We start from the raw sequence: 21088 nt of genomic DNA, 5'->3' as shown, positions 1-21088 counted from the left end.
AAAAGTGAAGATATTTTCCATCTAAAATGATCTTTCCCATTTTCATTAAAAGATCCACCTACAATCCTGAAACAGATTCAAAAACCAACAGTGGTTCTAGTTGCTTTAGTATCCACATGAGAGTACTTTCAAAAATGTCTTTCTTATATTTTTCTTCTTCCTCCCCCTAACCCAGAGAGCATTCAAAGTTGGGTTCTCCAATCTGAATTCAATTCTGTAAAAGCGGGATAGAGCTAATTCCAGCTGAGTCTTGTAGAATCCAGTTAGAATAGCTCCAGCACTGAAATTACCAAAAACCTTTTCCTGAACAAGACTTATCCTGCATGAAGTTTACCCAGATGAGAAGTTAATCTTAAGAAAAGCCTGAGCGATGATGGAGAACATTCATAGCACTGACTTTACTGTCACAGCTGCACATATAAAAGCATTTTAAAAATTAGGATAAAAGTTGCAATGGTGATAAAGTGCACAAAACCCTACACTTATTCAAGTAGAAATAATGTATGACCATATTAGACAACTCAACTTACTTTGCTGCAACTGGTTTCTTCTGGTTTCGTTTGGAGTTATCAAAACATACGGGACGACACTAAAATGAAAGAGAACACTCTCTTACGTTTTCCATCTACAGAAAAACAGGACTGGAAGGGGTTCCCTTCATCAGCAAGGTCAGTTTTCTACTGTTGTAGCAAACAACTTCATATCAAAATTGGTATTTATTTTGACTCAGCTCTTCAGGAATTTTTTGGTAAATACTCTAGAAATACTTGTTATATTTAGAATTGGCTGCAAATACCAAGGATAACATTTTCAGACACTTTTGGCATAATCTTCACTTTTCTTATTTAAGTCTTACTCTAGACTGCTGACCTCAAATCTCAGCCATTTCAAATCAAATCACTTCCTCGAATCAAACAATTCCACATGGTAGACTACTACTTCCACAGCTTGCTCAAGCACAGAGAAAGACCATTGTATACTGGGAAGGGCACTGGGCCTGGCAGTCCCACCCCATACCTCGAGGGCACCAAGCACCTCGCAGATTTAGGCAGTCTGCCCAAAAAGTTGTCCAAGGAGCATGCAAAATCATACTGTTTGCGATGGACCCAGGTGACTTGCTGTCTTTGCCCAAGCCTCAGTTTCCTTGTCAGCCTTGCATTTGTCAGGCACCAGGAATTCTTTGGGCATATTTATCTTGCTGTCATGCCTAAGATGCGACTCATTGAATCAGGACAAAGGCCCTGTTTTGCTAGACTTAATTCAAAATGCAGTTGCTGTCTCAAGGAGCTATCAATCTAACATGACAGCAAGGAGTCAGGACAGGGTTCAGAGTGTATTAGAGAGTCGAGGTGATCAAAAGAGTGATGAAAACATGTCAGTTCCACTTGGAGAAAACAAAGGGTTTTATCTACACGGTGTATTGTGTGGGTACAAGCTTACACGGCTCCCGCTCAGCAGAAGTTAAGCCACGGGGGTGCAGGTTTACCAGAAACGCACTAAGCAGCAGTTGGCTGCACGTATCAGAGTAAGCTCACATCTCTCTGCAGCATTTGGCAGGGTTTTATCTGCACGCATGGGCACAAATATTTCATCTGACTTCATCGCGAGGAAAGCCCAAGGAGAAGAGCAAAAAACAAAGAATAATGAGGGGTGAAGGCTGAGTCTCTTAAAAGAAGAGAGGGCCACAGGGGGTGGCTAGAGGACAAGCTAGGAAGCAGAGAGAGCACAGTTGGCCGTGGAAAAGTAATGAGAGAATGAGGCCTGAGACTAAGGCTAAAAAGGGGAATGAAAATCATGCAAAGAGATCAAAGTGCAAAAAGCTGCCTGCTGCTGTATCACTGTAATTCAGGGTTTGGGCAGGAAAGTATTTATATCCAATTACCTCTTTCTCTTTGAAGACTTATTCTAGGAGGATGTGGATTAATTTATGAGATAAAACTAGTAAAGATAGAGCTGTGAGCATTAATGGTGCCATTTAATATGATCCTTTCCCTTCTTGCCATCATACTCTGGTGCCCTTGAGACGGTTCTTCACCTCTCCAGCAAATCCCAGACCCTCAAAGGCAGGAGCTACGAGAGCAGCAATGCCCCTCCGGCATTCGCAGCACAACTGCAACAGTTACTTGAAAGAAGTTTTGACAACCCATCTTGCTTACAGCATAACATTCCCCATCAGTGATGGTTTTTCAGATTTTTCTTTATTTGACTGAGTAGTAGCATTTACAATTTATCCCAAACTGCCTTTGACAAGCTGCTGTACAGTTTATCAGTTTCAAGAATATTTTTTTAGTAGTTTTTCTTGGCTGTTTCAGATATTAAGATCATATTTCTCTCAAGTTCATACATAAAAATTATTAAGTACCTTTTACACTCCCCTCCTTTTGTCAGTGAAAAAAAGGGCTGGAATTGTGAGTCTCAAGGCTACATATTTCCCCCCCAAAAGAACATCAGTGCATCTCAGACATCTCACTGCTTCACAGCACTAGAGGGCAGAAGAGTTTTTATATCAAATGTACTTTGATGACTTCAAACAGTGTTTGTTTGGTTGATTTTTTTTAAATTAGGAATCAAATTAAAAAGAAAGCATGGACCTTTGCATATCTGCACATGTATGAGAAATCACGATACAAATCTAGCCCTTATGCCATGAATCATTTCCTTTATCTGCTTCTGCTTTTTGGCTGGAAGGCTCAGAGTCTGGGAGGCCAGGTGCGGGCCATTCTTCTGACATCTGACCATGGTCATCATCCAGGAGCTCAGAAGGACAGCACATGAAATAATACAGCAAAGATCAATCAGTTTACGAAAGGGGTAGAGGTGACATTACACTTACCGCCAGGGAAAGCTCTGCTCTGTTTTCCAGAGAAGCATAAGAGTCATTGTGGTTAAGAGTGCTTACTTAAAGGCCAATTTGGTTTCCATGTTATTGAAATAAAGTCAAAGTTAAAATAAAATGACAATGTCGAGTCTCCAGTGTGGGAGGGAAAGGGAGAACAGGATACCAGCTTTTGGTTGTCTTTTACCTACTGCATATACTTTGTTTTAGTCCAAGATAACAAAAAAACAAACAAATAAAAAAAGAGGATTAGTGAGCTCATCTAATTTTATAGTGTTCACCTTCGTTTCTGGAAAGATAGAGATGTAGCTTTGGGTACTTGGATCAGGGGGAAGGAAGAGTGAGCACATAGCAAACTTCTTATGGGGTGGGTGAAAGTCAGGGTATGAACTGGCCCTTGCTTTTCAAGCCTACGGTAGGAGAGGAGCCAGATGAGCTGTTGCCTGGGACACACCTTCTGCCCTACCACTTCTAACACTAAAATTAAAATCCACACCTAGCATCCCTCATTTTCTTGAGATTTTTTTTGAAGGAAAGAAAGTTAATGCAAAAACCCACCACCAGCTTTCACCTTGTGTTTTAGCCAGTTTGCAGGATATTGCATGTCATTTCTTTGTTCAGACAAAACCTCTGATCCAGTAAAGTCTATAAAACCTGCTACAGCCTGTCAATTTAATATTCCAGTCAGTTTCTGAGTTACCACAGTAGCCATAAGTCTGGAGCAAATTATCCTACTTACCTGGGCAGCAATTAAGGAAATGTGAAGATTTGAAGCTATCAGTGATGTGCAGACTTTTTGTACTTTATACCAATATACGAAGTACTTCAAAATCCACAACTAGAAAAGATGATAAAGAATTTAACTTTTCAGGTTCCCTAATAATGATTTTTATTGTTATATGACTTAAGCCTATCTTTGAGGTAGGGTTTTTTTATAAATAAAAATACAGAAGTCACTGAGGGGGGGGAGAACATCTTACCTAGGTTATAGCTCTTCAAAGAAGAGAAATAAATCATCTTCTACTTTTATAGATCATATTAATCTTGATGAAGCTTTTTTTGGTTTATTTTGTCCACAGAAAATGGGAATGTATTGACTAATTACACAGACTGAACAGATATTAACTAGAGTAAGAAAGTTATAACCCAACACAAGAATGTATCTGTATTGAAATAAAAACAAAAAGCAACCTCATATGATTTTTCAAACAGATAGACATCAAATACCACAGTAGTGGGAAGATAAACACCTATATAACTATATATAAATAGATAGATACAGGAACATTTCAATCAGGAGATACATGCCATACAGTCATAGAAAATCTGCAAAGATAGTTTACAGTTTGAGTGATCAGCAACAGAGAGACCATCATGTCTCTAATCTTAAATTCTGAATCCTGTGTGTAACTCTACTCATCTAACTAGCACCACTCACTTTTTCCACTTCTTTCAGGGTACAGACCATAGAAAGCTTTGTTCTATATTCTTTCAGATTTGTATAAAACAGTTTATTTCTAAAATTGAGAAAACACATGAGAACTGCTTTTCACCAATAATGTTTTTTGCAGAGCCGTGCCCTTCAGTTTTTCCTCAAGCCTGCTCCAGCCATCTACCACTGGGGAGCTTTCCAAATGAAGTGTGAAATAGTTTAAAGAGTTACAAAAGTAATGGCTGTTATAAACTATTTCCAGTTCCACTGTGTTTTATACTGTGGGTGCATCGGTACATGAATGCCACAAAGCTGAAAGCTAAATATTTCGCTCTGCTGGGCAATGTGCTCTCTGTAAGAGACAGAAACCAAGGAAAGTGTAGTTGGAGCGCAACACAAATGGCTAAAGCTTGGGAATAAGACCTGGGCAGGTTCAATCTGGAGGAAGGACTCAAGGGAATACATAGGTGAAATACTGCATTAAATAATATGTTAAGACTGAATTTAAAAGAGAAAAGGGACCAAACTGCCAAAGACAATTGTCGAATATCCTTCAAAGATACGATAAGCTGAACTTTGCATTCAATTATCAGGAACTGTTTTAAGTGCAGCAAGCCCGTGTCACCACAAAGTATTATTTTCACCCAGGCTCCCATGCCTGATGGAACAGCCATATGCTACTAAGCACCATGGAAGCTGCCAAATCAGAGGTCTACAAGATGCCAAATCCCAGTGAGCAGACAACAACTGTCCTGTAGGTATCCCTATTTTGCAATGCACACATGGCCAGATGCTAACGATAACTGACAGCTACAGTTCTGGACCTCAGTTGAACAACATGCTCTGTGCCCTAGTGGTGCCATAAGCAGAGCTCTGGGAGGGGGTACAAACCTTGTGTGCAGCTTTGGGGATCTGGCTTTCCATCGTTATCATCATCAGCATCTTACCAGTTTACAGCTCAGAGACAAAAGTGAATTACTGGGGCTTAACATTATACGCTGTCTGATTCATCCTAGCTGTGTGTGTGCTCTTGACACAAGAGGCAGAAAATAAACTGCATTAGCAAGAAAATGTTTATCATCAAAAGTCTGCATTCATGGATTTTGTCCTGTGTTTGCCACAGGCTAGGAGTGCAGTTAATTACCACAGTTCAGCTGATGTCTGGAAGCTTATTAAGCCAGGGTAACTCACTTCTGTATCTGGTCCCTCTGGTTAACTAAAGCTTTCATTAAAATGGCCAATATTTTTGCCATAGTGAGGCCTCAGGATAAAACAGAGTTAAATCCTGCAGAAATGAACTTGCACGGGGAAAGAGCAAAAAGGAAAACAGCAGCGGAGAGAGGCCCAGGAGAAGGTACGAGTCAGAAGCAAGCAGGAAAACAACAGACCTGCGGTTCTGCTGTTGGCACCCAGATCTCAGTTCTCCAGTACCCACAAGCTTGTAGAGAAATTCCTGAAGGTAAAATTTGGTCCAAAGAGTAAAACTGAAACTCAGATCCAAATTTCCAAGAGTTAAGATGGGGCTTGGATTCAGCAGCTTGGTTTGGGATCAGCATGCCATGACAGGTGCTTCAACCAGCACCCCACTTGGTGCAGTAAACACATCGGTGCTGGAAGATGATCTTAACCACCCTCTAAAGCTCCAAGGAAATTGTCACAGTGATGGATCAAATCAGGGAGCCAAGGGATAGCTCTCAGCCCAAACGTGGCTCACAGCACAGCTTTCTCTCTTCCTGAAAATGCTAATGTGCCATTAGTCAGCATATGGTCATGGGCAGACTACACCAACGGAGAGAGTTTGCTGTTGCAATGTGGTAGACTAACATCGGACCCAACAAAGTCTGTGAAGTCAGATGTGGCCATGTTTATGCTGTCCCCAGGTCCCAAAGCAGCTCAGTTACCTCAGCGCAGCACAGTGCCAGGGATGCAGTGAGCACACCAGAGCCAGCTGGAGCGCCTGGTAATCACTAGCTATGAGGAGCACAGAGCATCTATACGTGGGCAGGCCAGGCACTGGGCTTGGCAACACCAGCGCTGAGCCGAGCTACCCCCCGCAGAGGTGTCTGTGTGCTGCGAGTCAGGCTTGCCAGCATGCCTGGAGAGCTGAGCAGGTCAGATGCTGTATCACATGAAGATTAAGACCTAAGCCAGCGGTATGTTCATCTCTGCTTCCCCCGCTTTCTTTTCAACAATATATTTCCTCCTCCTCTGCCTCTGTACCACAGTATTTGTTGTCCTTTTATTGCCCCTGCCCAAACACGCTATCCTCTCATACGTTCCTTATTCATCGTCTCGCCACAGCCCCTCATCAAGCTATGCATCAAGGGAACGTGTTGGGGCTTGTGCAAACCAAGCTCTTCCAAAAAAGCCTCCTAATATAGTAGTTAAAAGGACTTACTTCCACCCATCCACACATTATGAAGAACACAGCAACCCCCATCATCCAGACCAACAGAAATCTTACTACATAGTTATCCTCTTACATGGACTCAGCCACCAAACACTTGGCTCATGATAAGGATGACTACTGACCACATCGAAACCAGGCATCTCTGAATTGCCCCACTGGGCTGTAAAGAGTAGTCCAGCAGCCTCAAAGATAGAGAGCTGGGAGATTTCTCCTGTGCAGCAAATGCAGAGCTCAACTCTAAACAGATTGTCCATAATTCAAATTACCCTTCTAGCACTCCCACCAGTGGCAGGGCAGTGGGAAAAACAATCATTTTGTTAAGCATCCGCCTCCAGTTTCATAGACTAATTTGGTGTTTTTAAAAAGAAATTTCAGATTGTGAAAGAAAATAAAATTTTCAGAAGAACTGCTAAGTATACTCTATCAGCAAAACATTGAGACGTCTTACAACACTATAGATATATATATTTTTTTTTTAATTCAGGATGAAGATTGGAAAAGGAAGGAAAGAAAGCCCTGATGGATTTGGCTCTGGCAGTCAAAGAATACAATTTCATGAGTCAAGCATTCTAGTAACTCTGCTCTCCTTTCACACAAAATGATGAGGGACTGTTACCAGCTGTGTGACAATATATCTTCAGATTTTATTATTTTGAATTTGATTTTTTTAATGGATTTTACCAGAACCAATATTATTCTTGCCAGCTTTAAAGGTGCCAAGGACAGACTGCTGACTGGGGGCAGCATTTTCTTTTTCAGGCACTAGCTATAATTCAGCCTCTAATTTCCCCACTTTCCTCCACCTTTTCTTCTGTACAGACTTTTGTTTCTGAATAGACATGAACAGGGGCAATTTGGGAATTCACTTTCTACAAGTTAATTTCATGGCACTTAGCAGACAAAGTGAAGTAACTTAAATGCAAGATTATTATTATAAGCAGCTTCAAGCACTTGTCATCCTGGCGATTTTTTTCTCCATGGCCTGAAACCACATCTTATATATAACTGGAGGGCAATGTGCAAATTTTCATTTCAATTTTGCATTTGAACAAGTATTCTGCTTAACTTAATTAGGACCATTTTATTATCACTTCTCAGCCTCGACATATCATATGAGGGCTTTTTCAAAGCAAGAGAAAAATTACCCTCTAATAGCAGTTGCCCACTTTATACTTTTTAATAGTCAAGTTCAAATATTGACTAGTGGATGAGACTACAACATGCCATGTCCCACACATATTTCACGTGTCCAGTCTACGTGAAAGGCCACCTGATCTCACCCCAAGATGCTGCTAAGGTGTTTTCCCACTCCCGACTGCTCTGAAGCACAGCCTGAGACTGAGAGTTTGCCTGGAAACAACACACACATGCACACACAGGCTTCAATAGAGACTCCAATTCCTGCTTTGCTGGCAGCAAAATGGTATCCTGGCTGTTCCCAGAAAACAGCGAGCAGCACACAAGTTGGGATAGAGCCACTCCTTGGCACAGAGGCATCCTGCTTGGGCCCCTCATGTTCCCTCTGCTACACATACTCCTGAAAGCCTTCTAGGTTAATGCTTGTCTGTGCATTTCTTCTTTACTGAGAGCCTATGACTTCAGCTCTCCAACTGCTCTGTTCAACCCTTGGTTATCCTAGAGCCTAAAAACCTGGACTATTCTGAGGGTATCCTAGTATTTTACTTTTAAAGATCATGTTCAAAAGGATTGATGGCTAAAAGGCTGAGTCAGCTTTATCACTGCTAAAATGACATTTTAATCTGAGATCTTTCTTGAAACATAACGTCAGATAACAGAACAAAGATAACAACAATGAATGAAATAGTTAACTTTTGTTTTAAGACTAAAGATCTCCCTTCGTCTGCTTCAGTATTTAGGATACCATCTACCACTTTAATCTGGGTTAGTTGAGAAAACTGCAGTTTAAGTGGCTTCATCTCCTTTAAACTGACTGCTAGCATCCCCCTCCTCGAGGGAAAGGAGCAAACCCCAGCCTTGTTCTCTTTTCTTATTTGTTTCCCACTCATATTACGTGGTTTCTCTTTGAACCTGCCTTTCCCTCATTCCTTCTTCTCACTAACTACATACTAATGCAGCCTTTAATTTGTACGCTCCAGGTTTAAGAATGAATTCTTTGTTACAGCTATATGAAGACACAGAAAGAATCTTTTGTATCACACAGCAAAAAATGCTAAGCACACAGCCCCTTCAGTTGATGCACACAGCTTCCTCTCTGCAATCACCATATAAAGATTAAAAAGGGCTTTAAATTATTCCTCCCCAAAAGCTTACCTAGTTTTAGGGGGGATCCCATCATCCGGTCAGAATCTGTGCGAATATATTTGCTCTAGCCTTAAATTGTGTGGGGAGCTCAGGCTAACCAACTGATAAGTATTTAACTAACCTATACCAGGGGGTTTGTATCCCAGACTAAATCTGGGCAGTTATACCAATGGGAAAACTCCCACTCTCCACGTCCCCCCCCCGCCAACCCCCCCAAAAAAAGACCCAAACCAGCAAAAAAATGCACATAGCACAAATATGTAAGCTAACTAGGGCTGCTCTCAACTGTACTGTGGATATATGCCAGTGTGAGGGCAGGCAAGACAAAGGGTCTTTCATGCTTGGAAGAGGCAGAAAATAAACAGAGACTGTAACTCAGGAATGGTTGTTTGCTGTCCTGAAAGTCCATCATTAAAGCACTGATGGATTTCAAAGCTACCCAGCTCTTAATAGTCCTTGTATCATTACTACCCAGTAGGCAAGCATTCATGGGTTACAATGGAAAGCTGCTGATTGCTGCTCGTGATTAGCAGCCTGCCACCTCTTTCCCAGCGTGGCTCCACCTTCTTCATCCAGAAAGCAGGGAAAGGAAACTGAAACAGCCTTTGGTTTCTGTCAGCTGCACTTTGAAAGGCAGGGAAAAAAAAAAGGCAAGCTAAGCAAACTCAGCACATAATAATAGCATTACATGCACTGTTACTAACAGCTCAGAAAAAGCACATTTGGGGAAAAAAACTGTAAACAATTACTTTTGGTCAGCTGAGCGTATATGTGTTAAGCGCATGTGCATAAAATACACACACCAGTACTGTCCGTTTCTATTCTGTATTCTATCTGCAAGCTAGAGCTTATACAAGCTATCTAAGAATTGTCACTGAAAAATCAGAGACGGACTGAGCATAGATCCCAATAAAGCCTAAAATGAAATTGAGGGCTGAAGCTTTGGCTTTACTCTTGTCAGCATGAAGTTTTTAGAAGCTGTTCCGTGTCCTGGACTGCATTCAGATCGGTGCTGGAATGCAGCCTATATCCATCTCTTAAGCCAAAGGAAGTATTTTTTTTTTACTTTCCAAGATGAAATATTAGGAGACAGAAAACAGGGAGCTAAAATGAGATTTGAAATTTCACTTTGGAAAAAGATGCCAAGAAACCAACACTACGTTTGGCAACATCAAACATACAGAACAGGCTGCTGCTATTGCATAAGGTGTAAGCCATGCCATCGTGAAGCCTGCAAGGACAACTCGGGTCCCACATAGGAAGCATTGTTCATAGGTAGGCTTCAGGCTGACCGCAGGTGGCTCTGAGAGAACAAGGACAAGCTGCTTCTGTGCCCAGTCCCATTCACAGGCTCTCTATAAAGTATTTCTGCCTTCAAAGGTGCACACCTCGAGTAAGTGGAAAACAGGCACCCACTACACACAACACCATCTCAGCCAGGCTCCTTGCTACTTACTACTGCTCTTGCTGTTGTTGGTAGACTGATGCTTGGCTGCTTTGCTCCTCTTCAGATGTTGTCAGCTTCTGAGGGTTTGCAGCCTCCTCTGTTTTATTGTTGCCATCCCAGAGGTAACCCTGAGAGGAAAATGGGGTACTGGAGGCAGAAGCTGTCCTGTACTTGCCACCTTCCCTCCATCCTCTAACCCCAGACATTGCTTCAGGAGTACCTTGCCTTGTCAGAAAGGAATGCTGCAGCTAAGGCTAGGGAAAGACTCAAAACTTGGAGTTCTCACAAGTTGGTTTCAATTCTTGGTAAGCCCCGCCCCTGCCTGGACTCTCAGCTGTAAGACATGCAAACGCATGCACTGGTTTCCGAGTCATCCTCCAGCTGAAGCTCGGTTTGATCATCTCAGCCACAGCACCCAGGCGGGCTGGAGTCATGGGGAGACAGCAAAGCTGATCTATAGTAACAAAACAGTCAACAACAGTCTTGGAATAGACTGCTTTAGCATAAGCATGGTGAGGGCTGGCTGAAAGCCATATTTCTGACAAATAGCACTTCAAATTTGCCAGTGACAGAGGGGAATGGCTCTAGGGGGGTTTGCTGGTTTCTATTTTGCAGGAGCGTAAGGAGAAAGATGAAAGTGAAACTAAAAACTAACCCTCAGAAAAATCCTAAAGCAATGGTCCTGCACAACTCCAGTTCTGCCTTTCAATTCTGCTCAATCAGAAAACTTCTTTACTTCAGCCTTCCTAATTCTGTCTGATGAATAGAGGACAAATACACGATCGTCTTAACTGACAACGCAGATTCCTTCAGTGAACACATCTGACCAGCAGTACGGTATCTATAGGATCTACAGAGCAGGGGAAAACCAGCAACCTTCTTAATAACACTAGTAAAATAAAGATCTTTGGCAGCTCCTAACCCAAGAAAAAAAGAACTAGTAATGCTACTCAAGCTTTATGCAGCAGAGCTAGGGAAATTCAGCTCAACACATGCAGATCCTGTCACTTTTTGTCCTCAGCTGCTCAAGCTGCGCTAAGAACACATTGCAGAAGGGATACTACAGGTGTATTGGGTTTGTGTGGCAAGGTTTTGGTAGCAGGGTGGGCTACAGGGGGGGCTTCTGTGAGAAGCTGCTAGAAGCTCCCCCTATGTCCAATAGAGCCAATGCCAGCCAGCATCAAGACAGACCCACCACTGGCCAAGGCCGAGCCCATCAGCAATGGTAGTAGCACCTCTGGGATAACGTACTTAAGAAGGGGGAAAACAACCTGCGCAATTGCAGCCAGAGAGAGGAGGGAGAATATGTGAGAGGAACAGCTCTGCAGACACCAAGGTCAGTGAAGAAGGAGGGGGAGGAGGTGCTCCAGGTGCCAGAGCAGAGATTCCCCTGCAGCCCCTGGTGAAGACCATGGTGAGGCAGGCTGTTCCCCTGCAGCCCATGGAGGTTAACAGTGGAGCAGATATCCACCTGCAGCCCATGGAGGACCCCACGCTGGAGCAGGTGTGTGCCCAAAGGAGGCTGTGACCTTGTGGGAAGCCTGTGCTGGAGCAGGCTCCTGGCAGGACCTGTGGACCCGTGGAGAGAGGAGCCCACACTGGAGCAGGTTTGCTGGCAGGACTTGTGATCTTGTGGGGGACCCACGCTGGAGCAGTCTGTTCCTGAAGGACGGCACCCCACGGGAAGGACCCACGCTGGAGCAGTTCATGAAGAACTGCAGCCCGTGGGAGGGACTAATGTTGGAGAAGTTCATGGAGGACTGTCTCCTGTGAGGGACCCACGCTGGAGCAGGGGAAGAGTGTGAGGAGTCCTCCCCCTGAGGAGGAAGGAGCGGCAGAGACAATGTGTGATGAACTGACCGCAATCCCCATTCCCTGTCCCCCTGTGCCACCAGGGGAGACGAGGTACAGAAATCAGGAGTGAAATTAAGCCTGGGAAGAAGGGAGAGGTGGGGGGAAAGGTTTTTTTAAGATTTGTTTTTATTTCTCATTATGTTACTCTGATTTGATTGGTAATAAATTAAACTAATTTCCCAAATTCAAGTCTGTTTTACCCGTGATGGTAATTGCTGAGTGATCTCCTTGTCCTTATCTCAACCCATGAGCCTTTCATTATATTTTCTCTCCCCTGTCCAACTGAGGAGGGGAGTGACAGAGCAGCTTTGGTGGCCATCTGACATCCAGCCAGGGTGAACCCACCACACCAGGTTTCCTGACTGTGCAGGCTGTCTAGGCCTTACAGCACACCCCACACATGCTGGGAAAGTGGAAAGATAAAATGCCACATGGAGAGCCACAGGCTCTCTCTGGTGTTCACGATGCTCCCTGGGGTGCTGTATGGGAGCCCGTCACCAGCCGCACATCTCCCAGAGCTGCCACATCCAGCAGCACGTATCTCATGGGGCTGCCCAGTGAAGGCAGCATCCATCATTTCTCCCTCCCACTGTCCCTCCTAACACACTCTGCAGCAGAGATGATCTGCATTTGTACATGAATCATTCCGTACAGACTCTGGAGTGCAACGGCAGTAAGTTGCAGAGGGACGAGCTGGTGCAAAGTCCCTTGCACCCCACCCAGAACTGTCTTGCTCTGGGCCATGATGGGTCTAGCCTGGTCTATGAGCACAGAGGAACACTGTGGGAGAGACTAGTATGGTCACTTCTTGGAGACAGATAGCAGAAGTCAACCAGAGGCCCTCTGCCTGCCTTCTGCCAAGCCCAGATCTCTCTAATCCCAATCTCTCTCGAGACAACGATGTGGCATTCATTGAGACGTATACAGAAGCCATCCCAGGCTGGCAGTGCAGTCTCTCTTTTTGGTTTCTTAGGGGAAGAATTGGTCTCTGGGACATTTTTTAAGGAGCTGGCTCAGTTGCGGGGATGGATGCCAGTTGCCTTATAGCTGCCTGGGCCATTAATCAAGAGGGCTCGCTCAAAGAGCCCCTGTCTTGGTTTGGAAACTGCCCAAGAGGCCAGAGCAGGCTATAGTCCTCTTTGACTTGTGTTGTTTAAAGCCATATGCTGTGGGCAAAGGAATATGCCTAGTTTGTAAGACATTGCTGGGTCACAGCTTCAAGGCAACTCTTAATGTTGCCAACATAGGCAGTTTCTTGCTTCAGAGTGTTCCAGGCCGGTGTGGGAGAGAGCATCTCCTCTGCCAGATGTCTTCAGGAATTGCTAAAATAGCAAAGGGCCTCACAGCCTTGGAGCAGTTGTGGGGGCTTATTCTTTACCTCTGGTCTCTGTGGAGAACACAGATATTTTGTCCTGGATAGTGACTGGGCTCTTACCAGAAATCAAATGCATGGCACTTGGCAATCTGAGTCATCCCCTAAGTTGTCCAAGAAGGTGTTCAGGGAGGCCAGAAGGCTCAAGGCTTGCTGTCCTGCTTCATGTGGGCTGCCACCTGCTAAAGACAGGCCCTGGGGAAGATCTCTTAACGCAGGTTCCCCCTCCTCTTCACAAATATATTTTGGTTTTTTGTACAAGGTGCTGGTAAATGAAAGTAAGCATCAAGCTTAGTCCCTTATGTAGGACTGTGGGGTAAATACATGAGGTGCAGAGAGACTAGAGGCAGCACAAATGATAGGAAAGTCATGTCTGAGGCCTGCAAAGATTTGTGGGATAACAGCTGTTCCTACAGGCACCCTATCTGGTAAAAATCCAGCTTCGACATCTGGATTCTTCTTAAGCAATGCAGATTGATGTCTTAATAATCCAAATTTAATTACAAAAATGGTTTATAATTAATGTGTCCACTGCTGCTGTATCTTCAATCCCACATTGTTATGTAAAATTCAGATCTAATATCTGTTTCCTGTTGAAATTTAGAAAGTTTTGGATGCAAACAGTAACTGCAGAACCTAAGTAGTTTATACCTATATTGCTCAAAAAAGAGGGATGTAAAATGAACCCAAGCACTAGAAGCTCAATCACTTACATTGCTTCAGTGCTTGTTTATTTCTTAGCTCTGTTTTGGACAATCCAAACTAACTCTCTCCAGGACAACATCCAGGCTGGCTCCGAGGATGTTTTATGCCAGACATAACCCCCAGAAAGTCAGTATGGATATGACTGTACCAGGTTTAGTTTCCTCCACCCTAAACATCCCTCCAACAGTGTCCCAGCAATCTGCATCTCAAACACAGTACGTCATTCATCAGCCGTTCAGTTTCATGCTACTGAAACACAACTTTTGACGGGCTGCAACACATCCCTCATATTACTTCAGACACATTGAGCTGAAATATTCCCCAAAATAATAATTAAGCTTTAGGGTAACACCAGTACCACTGGGGCTCTCAGGACACTTGGAGTTTAAGTGTTATGTAGGAAGGACACGCATATTGCCTCCACTAGGCTTCTCCTAGGCACTTAGGGTCCTTCTAGCCACTTAGGCTCCTCCTAGCCTAGTGGAGACCAGTCTTAGACAGCATATATATGAGCAAGTCTGTGCTAGTTGGATTTAGGACAAAGGATCAGTCACTGGCCCTATTTTATTTAGCGTTGTAGATGCTAAATAGATTCTAAAGAGTCTGTGCTTCCTAAGTATCAGAATGTCAATGTATTCAGCCTCTTGAAACATGCAAACCCCCACCAAATCTCAACCCTTCCCAAATCCTCCATAAAAATTTTAAGTCAGTACTTATATTTTGCTAGACCCACCAAATACTGGCTGCCTGTTCTATCCGACAGTTTATGTTTATAGTTGTCTTACATCCCTAACTGGGTCAGATGCTGTGCTGCATTGGCCCTAGCTAGCAGGCAAGCACCCACACAGCTGGTGGCTCCCTCCCTCCCCAACAGTGAGACAGGGGAGAAAACAGGGAAAGGAGTGAGAAAGTTCATCTGTCAAAATAAAGTTTTTCTGTCTGTAAAGCTCTGTTGCCTCCAGCTATTAACAATTTTTTTTTTATTTTGTGGGAGGAAATTCCTCAATAGAAAATTATCTTTCTTTTGCTTTCAGAAAATCCTTCAGTGGGCATATAAAATGCTAAGAATCACCGTATTCACTCCCTCACCTGTGTTTTTAATGAAATTAAATAATAAAACAAAATAACTTCTGTAGAGGAACATTCTATATTGAACCTTTATTTTCAACTCAGCAGCACCATGAACTATACCAAAAATGAGAGATATCAGAGATCCTTTCTCACTATAAAGGATACTCAGAATCCTGGTCAGCCACCTCATCCTTTCTTTGGGAATGTCAGATGGGATAAAACTCTCTTCTAGGAAAGAAACAGTATTAAAAAAGAGAAAGAAAATAAGTATTTAAAACACATGCCATGTCCCCCACCTCTCCTTCCCTGAAAACACCTGTTCATTCTTCATTATTTCACTGTTGGTTTATGGATTTTAAGGTTTTGCATTTTTAAGTTTTTTCCACAACCACAGACACTTTTCATTAAAAGCTAAGATTTTCATTTAATCCAAGGAGACTAGAAGCCTAAAGCCTGAAGAAAAGCATCAAACTGCAGGAGATGTTTGAGAAAGACAGCCAGGACAGGCTAGCTTTCCTACAGCCCACTCTCTGTTTTTCCCAGGAGCCAGCAAATGGTATCAGAAGGACTCGACTGCCAGAGAACTGCTTTTTCCTTTGCTGTCAGCTAAAATACTTAGCCCTACAACTGAGTATGATGCTCAAGGGCTCACATGCATAGTTTTTTCCCTGGATATTTCGGCTACGTAGGTAAGACACACAGCTGAATACACTACAGAGAATACATGTGTAACTGATCATTAGGAATGTCTCCCTGTGTTTTAGGGCAATGACAAGGGATGGCAAAAATACGTAGAAGCATATCTATAATTAACACTGCATATAGTGTTTTTATACCATGATGGCACATTAAAAATTGGATTTTTAAAGACGCATTTTACTTTACCAAGGTTTTTCTGGCTGAGTACTCTAGCTTGCTGTAGTTGTGAACAGACAACCTTAAACTGGACAACAAGTAATGTTCAGCTCGACTTTTAAAATACTTGATCTGAAACATGCTTATGGCAAGCAAAATATCTGAGCTCACCGTAGACCAAACCCACAAAACATTCATATGAATGAATGCTGTAGTATCGTTTTTAGTTTTGTGCACTTCACACAAAATGTTTCGTTAGGAGCAAGATTGCTCTGTCATGAGGACAGTGCGTTCTGCAGGGTTGATAGCACTAATTGTTACAGCTCAGGATGCTAAAGAAGAGAAATTTCTCTGCTCCCTAAAGAGGTAGCCCCAGAAGGAGGGTGAAATGTCAACATTTGGCCAAGATTTACTCTTGTTTAGTTCTAGGACTGGAATTTGTCAGGCTCAGCAGAAAGAATGCCATTAGGTTTGACAAGTGCATGTGTGTGTCTGTCTTGGGTAATCTATTTAGGAGATGTAAAATGCTGCACACACTTCCTATTTTATTGCAAAAAGCTGAAATTGACGGTACCTGTCAAAAACTATCATCTTCCACTCTCTAAAAGAAAATTGACCCTTGCTTTCTCTGCAGTATCCTTCTCGAGCAGGTCCACCTCTCCTTTAGCTAATACTACTTCAGTAGAAGGAAGTGGAGATTGAAAATATAATTGACCTGATGTTCAGATCTTGCTATATTGAGGTCCTGAAGTACTGCCTGAAAATTATGGCTACATTTTAGGAGTATTCTTATGCCAGGAGAGTGCTATGCATATCTATATTGTTATATAAATAATACTAAATCATAAAGCAGGGCTATTTAAAAGGTCTGATGTTATAAAAACAATCAGGACTACAAATGAATGTTTTATACCATTAAAAATGCCTGCAACAAATCTACTGGAAAAGGCAAAATTAACTGGTAAACTACACAAATGCTATCAGAAACAAAAAACTCTTACAGCTATGGCTCCAGCATTGTGACCAGAAGGAAAAAGTCATTGAGAAGTCTGACAATATTAAAATAGTATTTGTAAAATTCCTGAATATATCTTTTTCTTAGCAGTTTTTCAGGCAGAGGACATTTACTTGCACATAAATTATTTTAACGCTCTAATTCACAGAAGATACCTGAGCCTCTTGCCGTATATACCATCTTCTTCAAGGAATAATTGTACTCTTGTAATTCCTGAAGGCCATGATTAGTTCCAGCTTAGGATTTTGTATAATATACTTCCCTGTGGTACCTGGTCAACCAAAGGTGTCATACAGATGATTATTATAGTATCTAGAAAGAACATTACATTCTTTATTGTTTAATGTTTCAGAATATGTTACTTACAGGAATTAGTAGAAGTCCACAGCTCATGCCTCTTTTTGCTTTTATAGTATATTGCGGTAATTAAAGAAACATACAAATGCTTTTAGGAGCAATGAACCCTTCCAACCTCTAATCCTGGTGCAGTGGCTCTGAAGATTTATTCTTTACTCATTTGTATGCACATGACAATTCAGCGAGGCTCAAGTACTGACTCTACCAATTTTATATGATACGCCTTATGATTTCCTTGATAACTCTCAATTATACTCTCTTCTCTGCCTGACCTCAGAAACTTTAATCTTTGGCATGAAACTTTAGTCCCTGCTATTCTAATGTCACTGGTCAGGTGCTACACTTACAGGTCCGCTGGAAATTGTCAGTGGTAAAGAGTAAATCCAAAAGGTCCCCCTCCTTGTTATCAATTTCATAAGCTTTAATCTGGTATCTGTTTCTAGATTCTCCTTCATTCCTGACAGAGACTTGCCAGCATTGATCCTGACTGCAGCATGGAATATTACAGCACAGACTGTTTAGGAAAGTCATTTACAGGAAAAGTATGCAGACAATTAACTTAAATGGCATAACAAATATGGACAACATTGCTACACATTAATAGTGACAATATGCTGGAGCATACCAGTGTTTAGGATTAAATTAAAATAGTAATGGACAGATTGTCTCTACCAGAACCATCCTGTGCATAGTGTAGCACACAGCTGTGCCGTGCTGAGAGGAGCTTCGGGATAGAACCATTACCAAAGACCCAGCTGCTTTCGTTCCTCCCCTCCCTCCTTCCAAGGGAAACAACCTACGGTCTTTCACTTCCAGCAAAAGATTTCTTTTCCTTGTGTTGATTACCTGTTTGGCTCTGCTTAATCTATATTCTTTCTGAGTCTCACTGTCCAGAAAGCGGTACTAGCTGGTGACATGAGGAAGACATTTAGAGCAATGCTTTCCATCTCAGAGCTTGCCTAGATGTATTTGGATGGACCATAGTATGGCCCAGTGTCTTTAAAGGCCAAATTTTGCTACCCTTACAATGACATGTTTCCTGAATGCATTGATGATAACTTCCTTGCAGAGGTGATCAAGGAACTGACAAGGGGAGATGCTCTTCTGAATCTGACACTGACAAATGGGGAAGAACTCGGCTGCGGTGACCATAAGATAGTAGAATTAGGGCAAAATAGCAGAATCACAGCCCTGGACTTAAGGAGAGCAGACTTTGACCCGTTTGGGGGTCCCAGGGATTTCCTTGGAAGGATCCCATGGGATATAGTACTGAAGAGGAGTCCAGGAGAGTTGTTTGCTTCCTACCTAAAAGCTTAAGAACAGTCCATCCTGACAGCAAGAAGTCAAACAAAAGTGGCGGGAAGCCTGCGTGGGTGAACAAGCTGCTCTTGACTAAACTCAAATATAAAGAGGAAGTGTACAAGAGGTGGGAGCAGGGGCAGGTGACCTGGGAAGAATATAGAGCCACTGTCTGAATGTACAAGGAGGATCTGGGGAAATACAGGTTGTTCAGCCTCACCTCGATGCCAGGGAAGATGGTGAAGCAAATAATTCCTGGTGGACAAGTTGACTGTAAGCCAGCAAGATGTTTGGGATTCCTCACCCTCCTGTATTTCACATGGATTTTATGTGGTGCGACTTAGGTAGATTTTGTAAATTATGATTGTATACCTGGATATTAGAGAAATTCTTCTAAACTACTTTGGGTTTTCATAGTCCAGAATTGCAAAGCACTGTTAAAATTCATTATTGTTGATGTTCTGCTGATTTTTGTCCACTGAGTCTTTCAAGATTTTCAAAGCAATGCAGCTGTTCTTGTTTAGAGCCACCCATGTGTATTTCTTAGAGTTACCTGGCCAAACACACATGGTGGCTAAAATGAGTAACTCTCCTTCACTTTACTGTCCCATTGGACTCGAAGATGCTACTTTTATCAGTAGGTACTTTTCAATATGAGTAACTGTTGCAGAAGTTGGAAAAAAATAGATATTATTTTCTGTAGTCTTTCACCTCATAGATTTGGTTCTTACTCTCTCCTAGTCTTATTTGTTTGGCTTCTTTTTATTTCCTGCCATTTCAGTTTTCTCCCCAAAACAAATAAAATGTTTCTTTTTAACGAAGAGCATTATGTCATCAGGAGAGACCTAGATTTTTTTAAACAAGTTGCAATAAAATGCAGAAGAGGAAAATTAATGAAAAAACCCTAAATTCCAATACTTTCAATTTATTATTTTTTAACCGAGTTTGCTAATCAAAAAAGTAGTAAGTCACATACTATTCTGCCTTACTTCTATGCAAATCAATGAACAAAAAATGATTAGTTGGGGACATTTTTATTGATTTTAAAATAGGTTTTAAGATTACAAGAAATTCAATTCCGCTGAAGGTTTAAAAAATTAATCATATACGATTGTATGTTATATGTTAAATGAAGAACTAAAAAGGAATGTATTTCTTCCCAAATGGATCATCACACAACTTCCAATGACTTCTGTGCTGTAGAAAGTTAAATTTATACATCTGTCTAAGATTAATGAAATGCTATATATGGTCAACTCACCTTTATGGTTAATAGCAGCTGTACTTTAAAAAGATACTTAGAGATGAATTAAAGCAGTTGCCTTTCGGTGTTACAGGATTGATGAGTATCAATCAGATATACGGAACCATGCTATGTGCTCAGAACGATGCCTCAGAAGAGCAATCGCTGTTTGAAATAGGAGGTAAGAAGAGTAATTCTCTTTGTAGAGTCACACCGCTTAGCAATCTGCAGGTAATTCAATTCCATCGCCAGTACTACCAGGCAGGAGAGGAGGAAAACCAGCATAAGGGCAAAAGAAGAGCTGTTACGCTGCTGTACTGAAAAGAGATTGAGCATTGTACATTTAGTGATACAGGACTAATGGCGATTGACAACTTCTGCGTATGAGGTACCGCTTGAAGATTTTCAGAAGGGTGAACTATGATCCTAAGTGTCAGCATTTTCAGGAAATCAAAATATAAATATACTGAAACATATACAGACACCAACTAAGGTGCAAACATATAAATATTATAAAGCATTTTTAGTGGGTTTGTTTTTTTTTCCAGGTGAATTTTTCTTTATCATTTCCTTTACATATGTTTTCCCCCTTCTTAAATCCTATATTCTTTCTTAAGAGGGCATGAATCATCTCTGCGCAGCCTCTCCTTCTCCCAAGTGTTTTCTCTCCTTCTTCTTATCCTATTTTTAATGCATGAATTATCTCTCATCCCTTCATCTCCCCCCCGCCCCGGCCCTTTCTTTCTTGGCCGTCTTGGGATTCAGAACAAGCAGCCACCCCCAGCCTCCAAGCAGCCGGGAGGACAAGGGGAGGAAAAGAGCGGCCCCCCCCCCGGGCTCGGGCCCGGCGCCAGGCCGGTGGGGCGGGAGGGCGGCCCTCAGGAGCCGCCTCCTTCCCCGCCCTCGGGG

At 42.4% G+C, this 21088-nt stretch overlaps 1 protein-coding gene across 1 annotated transcript in view; it reads right to left on the bottom strand.

Moving 5' to 3' along the window:
* Window positions 1-10639, bottom strand: part of EPSTI1 (epithelial stromal interaction 1) — a 51012-nt gene extending 40373 nt beyond the window's left edge. The window contains exons 1-2 of the mRNA XM_082337675.1: window positions 10418-10639; window positions 531-589 (exon numbers count right to left, since the gene is read on the bottom strand). Coding sequence (XP_082193801.1) covers window positions 531-589; window positions 10418-10614 — 256 coding nt within the window. The 5' untranslated portion in view covers window positions 10615-10639. The remainder of the gene's footprint in view (window positions 1-530; window positions 590-10417) is intronic.
* Window positions 10640-21088: the final 10449 nt, after the last annotated feature.

This window comes from Platalea leucorodia (genome assembly GCF_965183815.1).
Source record: "Platalea leucorodia genome assembly, chromosome: 2".
Lineage (NCBI taxonomy): Eukaryota > Metazoa > Chordata > Aves > Pelecaniformes > Threskiornithidae > Platalea > Platalea leucorodia.
This window is presented reverse-complemented; position numbering and strand designations above follow the sequence as displayed.